Source organism: Schistocerca americana, chromosome 1 (assembly GCF_021461395.2).
Source record: "Schistocerca americana isolate TAMUIC-IGC-003095 chromosome 1, iqSchAmer2.1, whole genome shotgun sequence".
In the NCBI taxonomy this organism is placed as follows: domain Eukaryota; kingdom Metazoa; phylum Arthropoda; class Insecta; order Orthoptera; family Acrididae; genus Schistocerca; species Schistocerca americana.
Genome location: NC_060119.1, coordinates 1,259,326,492 through 1,259,339,186, shown reverse-complemented (window position 1 = coordinate 1,259,339,186; position 12,695 = coordinate 1,259,326,492). Strand labels below are relative to the sequence as shown.

General features: G+C 37.6%; 1 protein-coding gene across 1 annotated transcript in view; it reads right to left on the bottom strand.

The window, feature by feature from the left end:
• Nucleotides 1-12,695, bottom strand: part of LOC124598833 (transformation/transcription domain-associated protein) — a 441,523-nt gene that overhangs the window by 198,440 nt on the left and 230,388 nt on the right. Inside the window, exons 34-36 of the mRNA XM_047136029.1 lie at nucleotides 12,202-12,325; nucleotides 6,744-6,890; nucleotides 6,409-6,614 (exon numbers count right to left, since the gene is read on the bottom strand). Of these exons, the coding sequence (XP_046991985.1) occupies nucleotides 6,409-6,614; nucleotides 6,744-6,890; nucleotides 12,202-12,325 (477 nt within the window). The remainder of the gene's footprint in view (nucleotides 1-6,408; nucleotides 6,615-6,743; nucleotides 6,891-12,201; nucleotides 12,326-12,695) is intronic.

Here is a 12,695-nt window from a genome sequence, read left to right as displayed (position 1 = left end):
ACTGGCTCGTCATCAAAGAGTTGATTTTTAAATGAGAGTCAAATGCTCTGTGATTTAATAAATTCATGGTACATTCTTGTACATAGTTCAACTTACGTAAAAGGATGTTTACTTTGAAAGTAACGCTTTTCAAACCACCATTCACAATATTTTCCTGCGACCTGTTAGAAATAGGTTCGTTTCAGCAGTTGCCAGAGAGCGCAGATAACAGGCGACACCGCGCTTGGGTAGCTATCATGATGTAGGAAGCCCATATGTACGTACGTGTAAAACATTGAAAGATCATAAATTATGCCATAAAAGAAAGAAGACATCAGAGGATACTGCAAGAGCATCGGAATTTCGTGAACTGTATTAAAATGTGCACATTTAAAATGCATAAATAAAGGCCACATTCGTATGTCCAGATTCCCAATGAAGTAGACCTCAACCTGATAATAAGCTTTTCAGTGTGGTTTTCAGGATGTAAATTTTCTTGGAGCACCAGTACTGTATTTTATCACGTTTGGTTCTTGATTATGGCATAATGCCATACATGCTAGAAAATGAAAACGTGCACTTGAAATGCAGCGAACAGTTGAAACTAGCCAGTACTGTGGAATTAAACATTTTGTTTCAAATACATTGACTGCCTCTGAGGAAAAGGTTAACAAAAGTCAAATTTCTTTAGCAAACAGACAAAAATAGCTTCATTGTTTCGCAAGGCGATTAATGCTTGACTGTCAGAAAGGTGGAAATAAAATAAAATCTGAAAATTATGATATATTTGAGCCTTCCGTAATTACGTGAATGTGTTTTAATTCACTTGATAGCTCCCGGCCACAGATATCCATTTTGTTTTCATTTGACTGCTCTGCACATTAGCCCCGGATCTATGATGTTTACAAACCGTGTCAATAAAAAAATAAAAAAAAATGAATTTTCAAAACATGTTCATCTTGTAGCACACATCTTTCTGAAAAGTCTGAAACATAAAACATATGTATTCGAGGAAATGTAAGGCATATTATTTGGTCTTAAGTATGCCAAATTGCAGTGCCATGCCTCTTTATAAAGCATTTTTCTACTGCACGTCCAAACTATATTCAGGAGAGTGGAAATTGAAATTTCCTGTGGTGTCTCTCCTGCTCCCAGTCGGCCGGTTTGACAGCCTGCCCCTCTTTTAAAAAATCTCACAATTAATAGCGGATGGGATTATTTGTAACCGAGAGAACAAGAACTCTTCAGATTTTCTGAACTCTATTGCCTATCAGTTAATAACTTGCTGTTTTGTGTGACATAAAATTAAATACAGGACATATAAAACCAAAACTGACAAGAGATAAGTAAGAAATTAGACATTTCTTCAAACCTTAGCTCCTAGCATTTTTTTTCTCTCTAATATCGCTACAGCTTTACATGGCGTGCTTTCCTTTCTGCGAAAGAATCTATTATCTCATCAAAGTTCATCAAACGTTTTGCTACATGAAAAATCGAATGTCGTTATCTAATACTGGAAAAGCTGTTAACACAAATAAAACCCAAGATTGGTGTGGTTTCTCGATCTGATTACGTCTATTTTGTCACTGTCTGCTAGATAAAACAAAATAGGCCTTTCTAATATGACAGCAATTTTGTAACACACCTAATAAACGAGACTGTTTTGGCACGAATGGCCATTTTTATAACACGACAGAATATAAACCAATATGTACCAATATCAAATGCCTATTAGGCCTACTGCAAGCAAAACGCTTTATGTTAGGAAATAGTTTCACATTTCATTCATATGCACCGGTTTCTCAAGCATGAGATTATTCTTCCATAATTTGTGTGATGTCCCCGTTTCTTCTCCTTCCTCGTTCTAACAAACAATCTTGTCATCACCAATTCTGCAGCTATTGCTGCCACTGTCAAAATTTGTTCACCGATTAACTTCACTAACCCTGCCAGAATCACAGGTTTAGTTATTCTGTGATTATTTTCCAGTTAGGTGTTGTTACATGTTGGTAGAACACGTTTTCTGCGTTACTTCCAGAATAGAACTACGCAGCTGCTAGCCGGGGACTGTACTACTGGTCCTTACTTGTGTAGCCATCTGGCCAAAAATTTTTTGTCAAAATTTCGTTTTCTTGGAGACACTGAGAAGACAATACGTGATCTCTCTTACCTGTTATTCCTGTCAGTCGTTTATTTCCATCCTGGGAGTCTGAATCTATGGATTTCGCTAGTAATTATAACAACGCTGTTCATTCGCAAACCAAATCAACCTCATAATCAGACAGCAATTGCTATTCATCCATTCTGCTTTAGTCCCTCAGCTCGTATAGCCCCGTCTCCTTTTGTCTGCGGAAAGTTTATTTCTAGATGCGACGAGGATTCTCCTGACAGAGACATCACATACACTTTGCATGCATTCAAAAGTCAACTTATGATTCATTCAGAAATCAACTTAAAATGTGTTCAAAAAAGTTCAAAAACCAACAGGGAAGCGTTTCAAAATCATATGAATAATCGATAGGCAAACGTGTGCTGGATGTAGGTGCTTTGGGGGAAAAAGTTTTTTTCTCGAGAATATGAATTTGGCACCCCCTTTTACCGGTAGCATCTAGCTGCTTGCTGTGACGGCTTGCACAGCCAACAGCTACATTCCTGTTGCCAGAAGCGGGAGAATCTACTACTCAAACGTGACTCAACTGCGCATGCGCATGAGCCAGCGCGTAACTGCTAAAACAAATCAAATGTAAACAGTTGCGACTCCACGCTCATTGGAAGCAATTTTTTGTTATGAAGCACTGCATAGTCTTCCTAAAGCCTTTGACACATTTTCAATCGGCAGACACTCGCATGAGCACTGTGTGTCGTCGTTGTATATAGGTCATATACACCCTGTTCCAGTCAGCTACAGTCCACTTTTTGTCGTTGTCTTGACAACTGAAGACGTGCAGTTTCATGTGCCACTGGGAAGAATGGCATTTTCCATGGTACAGTCTCAAAATGTCCATCATAAGCACTTGCCTTGGTAATGTTTGCCCAGAACTGGTCAAGATGGACCTGCATTCACTACCAGTGACAATACCACTCGTGTTTGAACCCAATTATCATTGACAAGGATTAGTACTTTTCTCTGATCCTTGTCAGTTACAATCTCTTTACTATAACTGTTCTTATGCTGGGTTACACGACTGTGAGTGTTACATCATTCCTTGTAGCTACATCGGGCAGTCTGCAGTGACACACTAGCAAATCACAAAACTACTTACTACATGGACATAGACATGTCCAAATGCAATAGCTCCTTTCAGCCATTCCACATCTTAATGCACTAATTCCACAACCAACTGACACAGACACACGACTTTGTTGCCACGATTTGTCAGCAGTGGGCACCACATGACTGCCAGGTCCCAGTTCTACACAATCTATAATGCTGCAAAGTGAACAGTGCACTTTTTAAAGGAGGTGATGGATACACAGTCCATCGAGTTTACATAATTGTTTACTGGAGAGGCAGGGAAAACAACACTCATCTCACGAACATAATTCAGACGGTGGTTATGCTGCAACACCTTAGAACTTCAGTGAAATTTCTCTGCACTCCATCATACTAATGCCTCCAAACAGTGGGTACACACATCTACGCACATAATACACAATGTGCAACCAGATACTTATTTATTCCTGATTGCCATGCGTGCAATCGCTTCCTTGAACCAAAAATGAGGCAATATAAACACATTGAAAGAAGGATGATGCGGCACACGGTGACAAAAAGACATTTATTAGAAAGATGAGTGGCCAGATAACTTCACAGAAACAGTAATGGTGCCAAAACTGGGGGAAAACTGCATAAAATTGGGGAAATATTAGTTCAGCTTCAGAAAAGATGCAATTGGATTATTAAAAACAAGCACAAAAAAGGAACCAGAAAAAGGTCACGAACTTTGAGTGGTTGTTTTTGACTTGGAAAAGCCAGTGAAAGTTCAGTGGATTAAACTTTTATGAAGTCCTGAAGAAGATTCTAAGTAACTGGAAGTAAAGGAGGGTAATACGCAATTTATACATAACGCAAAGAGTAAAACAATAGGTGATGAGATGACAGAAGGAATTACAAATTGGCAGAGGATTTAGGCTAGGCTGTTGTCTTCCACCTATGCTGTTTAACATCCATTACTGTTTCCAACGAAAGTGAAATGTAACAACAAGAGGAAGTTAAAAACATGTTAAAAGAACAAAACACCAGCTATGACGAATATGGACTGAAGACAAATGTGAAGAACATTAAGACAATAACTTTTAAAGGGCAATCAAGGAAAATAAAAGTGAACATCTGTGACACGTTTGTGGAACAAGTTGATAACATCAGGTACCTAAGATACAAAACTACCAGAAACATGATGCATAATGAGGAAATAAAGACGATGACAACTGTTGTAAAAGAAATGTTTCACAGAAGGTAGACAACTTTCTGCAGCCCATTACATAAATAATTACGCAAAAGATTAGTGAAGTGTTCTGTATGGTGTCGAATTCGGAGACTGCACCGGAGAGTGGAGAAATGCTTATGAGCTTATGGGCTGTAGATCTGGAGAAGAATGGAAGGTGTGAAATATCAGGAATGATGAAATGTTACAAAAGCTGAAAGAGGATTGAGAAATACCAGAAACAGCTGAGAAGAGGAGTAGAAAGAGGCTAGGACACTAGACGAGAAGAGACTGTGTAATAAAGGACGGCCATGGAAGGCACGGCGACTGGAAAGAGGACTAGATGTACAAGTAGATCCTAATCAACTGACAACATCGAGACAAATGTATCTTACACAGCTATGAAAAGTATGGCAACAGTGATGGAACTGCTTGATGGGCAAAACACATCAATCATCATCATAATCATCATCATGTTTTTGAGTGTGTACAAGGTGTATTCCAAAACTAAGGTCCATTTGGTTGTAAAAAAATAAGCTCAGGATAAAAGACTTTTACTTACAGTAATATTTTACTACATATCTACTTTACTTTTCCACAACAATCGCCATTCACTTCTATACACTTTCTGAAATGCTGCACCAGTGTTTTTAGCTCTTCTGCTTAGAAGTCTGCCACCTGAGAATTGAGCCAGCTGGTAATACCAGTCTTGATTTCGCAGTCATTTTGAAATCATTGTTCACCCAGCCAGTTTCTCAAATGTGAGAAGAGGAAATAGTTGGTTGGTGCACGGTCAGGACTGTACGGAGGTTGATCGAAAAGTTCCCAATGAAAATCTTGAGAATCTTCTCCTTGGTTTTGGCAGCAGTGCGAGGAAATGCATTGTCATGAAGGAGGATTGTGCCAGATGACAGATTCCTGTGGCTTCAATTGTGGATCACACATCTCAATTTGGTTGGCATTTCACAGTATGTGTTTGCTGTAACTGGTGATCTGTGGTCAATGAAATCAATCAAAAGGATGGCCTTTTCATCCCAAAAAACAGCAGCCATCATTTTTCAATGTAAGAATGGAGATCACTTAAACTTTTTTGATTTGGATGAACCTGAATGGCGCCACTACATTTACTGTCGTTTTGATTCTGCATCAGTGTACAATATACACATATCATCGCCTGTAACAATGTGAGAAAACAAATCACCTCCATCCTGCCTATAGCACTCCAAAAACTTTTGTACACTATGCATTCTTTGCTCTTTGTGCTTATCAGTAAGCATGTTTTTAACCCATCTCAAACACAACTTGCGATGTCCAAGCTGTTCAGTGACAATCCAATACATTGTTGTTCGAGCAACATTTCTGAATTCATTGCCAGACCACTAATAATCAATTGCAGGTTGCTACAAAGCCTTTGGTACACTTGATCAAACATGTTGTCAGTCTTAATACTGGACCTGCCACTCCACTGTTCATTGTGAACATTTGTGCTGCTATTTTGAAATTCTCGATAATACTTTCAAATCTGTTTGTCCCTCTTTATTTCAGGTCCATGCACTTAGCATAACTCGTGATAGATGTCAGCAGCTGAAAACCCTTTTGCCAGCAAAAATCTAGTCACACCACGCACTTCATAACTGATGGGATCCACGATTGTCTCAGCCCTTGCAATATGCTCTCAACGACTGCCAAATGACTAGTGAATCAAACTATCACTACAATAGTTTCCTAAAGAGTCAGAAGACATTGCTCCATATGTGAAACTTTATTCAGACCTACCATCAGTTAAACAGTGATCACCCGGACCTTGGTTTTGGAACATACCTCATTTTAAATACATTGCATATGTCTCAAGAATTTGGTAAAGTTATCTACACAATCCGCTGCATGTCTCTTCTTCATAAGCCGCTCATAGATTAAATCTGTACATAATGAAGCAACACCCACACTTATTTTGATTACAAGCAAAAAAGAGACATAAAACACTAAAAAAAGCTAAATTTCTAACCTTGTAGTGCCTCACAACCAGCTGTAATATATGAAACAGCTGTTGCATTGAATGCCCCTCTTCCACGATAATTTTTTTAGTCCAGTGCGTCAGCATTGTGTAGCCATCTTCCATTCGCACCGGCATTAAAGGAGTGAGGATTTCTAATGCCTGCCGAACAATAGCCCGTGCCTCAATTGCGTGTGCTTTCAGTAGGCTGTGAAATACTGGCGGGGAAAAAAGAAGAAGTGAAATCAGAACATGCTGCAATTCAGAACAAACCTGCAGCTAGCTCTAACATACAGAAACTTCAAACATTAAATTACAAACTGGAACTTACTATAGCTGTAACAAACCTTGCAACTTAATTCTTTTATGGATAGCGAACTTTGCTATTATATGTGATAACAGAAGGTGCCCATGGTAGCGTGTAGCCTGGTCGACACAGTTCTTCCCCATGAGGCATGGCCATGCAAACATCAGGAGCCGGCGCACCTTGAGACCTAATAGGGGTAGGAGAAAGAAAACATGAAGAGTAAATTGCTACTGTTGCCAGTATTACTTGAAAGTGTTGTCAGTAATATATTAACACATATCAGTTGTGTTTTCAAATCCTACATTCTGGCAAAAACTTAAGTTTGTGGATGATGCAAGCATACTGATGAAGTGCAAAAGGGCATGTACAATAAATACAGCAACGATAATAGTAGGATACACTTGTTCACAGCAAACAACTTAACTCTCAATCATACAAAAATTCCCAATATTGCAAACACTCACATTAAGGATTTTCAAATTAATAAAAATGACTTACAGGTACAAGACAGATTAAGGGGGCACACATTAAATGAAACTCTACGCATCCAGATGGATAATAATTTGAGCTGGCACCAGCATATAGATACAAGAAGTTCAATTCTGCCTGCTTTGCAGTTATAAATCTCTTTCTCTCGCTTAGATGATCTGCAGATGGAACTGCTTGTATACTTTCAATCAATTCTGCTCAACAGCATAATCATCTGCAGTGACACAGTACAGTCAAAGAAGTATTGATTTTATAGAAGTGTGTAGTATGAATATAGTGCAGAAATTGTTGACCAAATGCCTTGTAAAAGCCTCTTCCAGTGTCTTGGAACTTTTGCACACAAATGCCACTGTGTTCACTCCCTTAGAAGAGTGAATTTGTGATGAAGTGTGAAATTCACCATCACAACGCAAGAAGCAAAAATAAGTTCCTTTGCATCACAGTCTACATATTATGTGATTATTAGAAGTATAGTCTAACTTTATTTGACTGTACACGTTTGTAAAGGGTTGAGTATAATAAGAGTAATGTGTAGTGTAAATCCAAGAACATCATGTCGAAACCAATTCAAAGAATTGGGCATACTAACCACAGCTTCTCAGTATATTTATTCCTTACTGAAGTTTGTTGTAACTAATACATCTCCTTTTACAACTAACTGCTTCGTACACAGTATCAATACTAGGAATAAGAACAATATACATAAAGATTTAAAATCACTTACTCTTGCCCAGAAAGGAGTCCAGTATTCACCATTGCATATTTTCAATAAGTTACCAGCAACCATTAAGAGTTTAGTTTCAGACAAGGCACAACTTAAACATAATTTAAAAGAATTTTTGGTGGCCAACTCCTCCTATTCCATCCATGAATTTCCCAATAAGTGCAACAGACCATTTTAATGCAAATGTATTATACTTTAATTTTTGACAATACTTGGTTGTAACAGCCAAGTAACTACCTACTATGTGAATGATGGATGTATGGAAAGCAGGTGTAAGTCTTAAGTCTGTAAATAGTGGAACTTTAATTTTAAATCTTGTACATATTTTGACTCGTATTAACTTAGGATAATTGAAATGAATAATATTTAATTTTTGACAATACTTGGTTGTAATAGCCAAGTAACTAGCTACTGTGTGAATGATGGCTTTAATGAAAGCAGACGAAGTATGAAACCTGTAACTATTAGAAGTTTAATTTTAATTCATGTACATAATTTTACTGTTTATTGACTGAGGATCATTAAAATTAATGAAACTCAAGTTTTTCTAATTACATTTTGTCATTTCCCTGTCCTAGCTAATTTTTGAACGTAATATTACATAAGCCCTTAAGAGGAGAAAAAGCTATATGAAATACTTTTTGGGTTCTGCACCTCAATTCGTAAAAACTGAACCTTGTAGGATCATTTGTTGTCTCCTCCTGTCTGTATGTCTGAAAGACTGTTAAAAATCAATTTTCTCAGGAACAGTCCCAGGTCAAGTTGAAATTTATGCCACATGCTGAGGTCTACAGTCCTCAGCATCATAAAGAATTGAAGCCTTCAAGTCAATGCAATAAAAAGATTGGCCCGTTTCTGTCACATATTGGGATACTTACAAACTCACTTGTTAAAACCCATAACGTACTTCCCATTGACCTATAATCATAAAACTCGGCTAGAAGCAAGGTTTCACAGCACAAATAAAGGGGGAAAAAAATCCGAAAATTGTTAATTTGTAATTATATCATAGAAAAAATTATTTCTTTTATCATCTGTTATCCAACTTCAAACTTACAATTAAAATATTCTTAGAAGTATTGAAGTTCCCAGGACCAATATTAAGCCAGTATCAATGTTGATAACATGTAAAAATGGTTGAGACACACTATTCCCGGGATAGATGAACTGCCAAAATACATAATTAGTTTTTACAGAACCCTCAGAGCAGGCAGCCATGTTTGGCCATTGTTATGCATGGTAATCAGGAATGGAAGCAAGAGGGATGTGAGACAGCTAGAAGTGGTCAGAAGCTGTGTCCTGGATAGGCGCAAAAGAAGCATATGAAACATTCAAGGCGGCTTGTGTACGAATGCTTCCAGTGAAATTAAGAAGTAAGACACAGTTGGGAGGGGGGAGTGCGGGGGTGGAGATACAAACCTTGGCAACAGTAGAATGAGCATGTCTCTGTTCTGAATGGGGAAAGATACAAAATAGTCTGTCAGTAAAAATTCTGTTTCTAAAATTCTTGCAAGAGTTACTCCGAGTGCATTGAAATGTTAGTCGCTCACTAATGGAACCAATAAAATTATTTTAACTATGAATATCACGGAAAGGGACTTATCTGACATCACAAGTAGAGAAAAGTTTACAAATAAGAGTAGAGCGGCTATGTTTGAGGGAGAACATAACAGGAGTTGGGCGAGAGCCGACCACATTAGTGGAAGCAGTCCAACTTCATTGGTGCACTAAGCTGAATTGGTAATTTAGCTAATGTTGCAAAATAAAATCATGTACAACTGCGTAGGAAGAGACTCTAATTGATGCGCAAAAGTTTTATTAAAAATGGTGACAGTAACTACAGGCTTAGACATCATTAGCTCAGATCAACAAAGCTTACGTTGGTCTACTGTGCCAGGTCTCTCAAATGTATTCACAAGTAGGGCTAAGCTCATTGTCTTGCTGTGTATATTATCAGTGGTGGGGGGAAATTGTGACTGCCTTATGGTTGCAGTTGGGTGGGGCAATGCAACAGCAGTGGAAAAGCTTACTGTGAACAGTGCCAAGAAGTATCTTAAATATTCCGAGGTTTCATGTATAAATTCCTGTGTAGCAGTATATCTTCTACACAGGACACTGAAAGTGTGGGTGTAATGCTCATCTGTTGTTTTATCTCCCACAGGAGTCATGAGTTCGTATGGAGTACAGTGGGGAGACGATTACTCTGAAGAGGGGAGACAATTACACTGAAATAGTGGCTCCCATGAATCTTTTCAAGTCTCGTGTGCTACACTTATATCTTTGTTTTTGAACACGATACTTATTTATACCAACTTGAAAGACACATAGGCTCAACAATATAATCATATACCTTGGGTATTTATTTACTGGCCAATCAACCACATCCCTATTATTTCAGTCAAAGTGCACGGATCTGCTATCAGCAGGAGCACGACACCAGAACCCGCACAGTGAACAAGCGGTAAGGGTGTTTTGCAGGTAGTAGCATCATTCATGCTTGTCGACTTGCAGGAACAAATAAATGAGCTCCTGCAGCTTAAACACCATGCACGTTTTTGGAAAGTCTACAACTGTGTTATACACTCTATAAGAACAAAACACTGCACCAGTCACGTATTTTCTTATGCTTAGCATGACAATTTCTGAGAATTTATTCCACTGTCAAATGTAAATCTTTTTTAAAGCGTTTTTTTGTGATGTTTGCATATGTTCTGTTTATCTTGCACTGTAGTTGTTTTTCTGAGGGTATAAGGTGTTGTGCCTCCTCCAATACCCAGAACCCCCCCCCCCCCCCCCACACACACACACACACACACACACACACACACACATCACTCACACTGTGTGTGTATGAAACATCACAAACATACTTACGTAAATATTTCCACTCATACAGTATTTCATTATTCAAACCACAAATATTTGAATAAGACACAAGGCACAAAGGTGTCAAGTAATGCTGCATGTGGCCAAACAAATAAACACGCATCTGAGTTGTCATGATGATCACACAGTTGCGTAAGCACAGTAGAGAAAGTTTGAAAACTGTTTTGATCGGTCATTATTCGAATGCCGTGCAGAGTTTGGCAGTGACAGGAGACAAAGCACAATTTGTTCTGACTTTCATCGATTCAGATCTGTTGATTAGAGCGTCCTCGTGTCAAGAAACTTAACCATCTAATGTTTGTAAATACTACTTTAAGATCAACGCCATGCTAGCATAATTTAATGTCAATTAAGTCCATTTTTTCTCCATGAACACTGTTGCATTAAGTGTAAATCACAGGAAAATTAAACGTATATTAACATTTTTCAGGTGGAATTGACATGCTAACATAGTACATTTGACAAGACCAATAAAAAATGTAGTAAACAGCGGGAAAATGTTGATTCCGGAAATGTAATAGGATAGTTATACTGTATATTGTGATCTATACTGGTCTATTACAAGCCTAGGAGCGTTACTGTGAATTCATACCATATCCACTGTCAAGCCTACTTGATAAGGACTGCAAAGGTTGAAGCAGTATTCTAGAATTGGTACTTCATGCATGAGACTTCTCCCAAAATTCACACAACAAAGCCAAGCAATTTACTTACCGTTTGTACTGGCTCTTGTTCTACGTCATGGAGTATTACACTTTATTATTAAAAATAAGTGGCAACTTCAGAAGCTAACCATGTAATTTGTGATGATCAGGTATCTTTGGGCAATTTCACTTTGTTATGTAAAATACCTTGAATTTATTGAAATCTAAAGAGAGCTGCCAATCGGAACACCAAGTCAAAATATTCTCATAATGCATCCCATTACAATCACCCAGCAACAATATGACCTCCCCATAGTTAAAAGTTTATTGTTGAACATAGTACTGTCGAATTTTACAGCACAGTACTACAGAATAATTCTTCGATTGTTTTCAAAATGGAGGGATATGTGGGAAGGGGATTGACCATAAAGATAAGCGACATTAATTTATCTTGTCTTGTTTTTATCTTTTACAATTAAGTGACCCAATATCTGCCACTACTTAAATACCTGTACTATCTCTCTGTAATTTGCTTCACAATAGTATTTACTATCGTTACATAACTTTACTATCATTAAATAACTTTTTTTAGCAGTAAGAATGCAACATGGCAGTAAACAGTAATTTTGATTAGTGGACTATCAATTTCTTCTTATTTTCTTTTATCTCCCAAAACAAATCACATCATTTAATGGTTACTCAAAAACAATATACAGAAAGTAATCAAAGAATGTGAAAAACAAATCTGAACATACCTTGTCGTTTGTTTTGTGCGTCATGAATATGAGGAGCTGCCTGATCCACAAGCAAGCATGCAAACTGTAGAAGGAATATGCGCACGGAGTCCGAATTCCCAAATGGGTTATCAGGATCTATGATCTGAAAAGTACATGTAAAAATGGTCATTTCAGAAAACTATAGTTCTTTTACATAACAAGCATATTTATATAAGTTACATCAACAATGATGATGATGATTTATGTACTGTCTGTTTCTTGAATAACAGTATCATCCTGGACCATAAATTTCTGATGTGAGCCAATTTCCCTCTCTGTTAAGGACATATAAAATCGATGCAACACTTTTATCTGTACTCAAATGCACCGAATTTTTCAATAGTGAATACAATGCACGATTTGTTGTTACAGTGCAACATGCAAAAACCAATAATTAATCTAGAAGAGGGAGAAAGAAGTTTGATGTTAAGACAAGAATTTTAATCCACAAACTTTGAAAACTATGTTAGGTC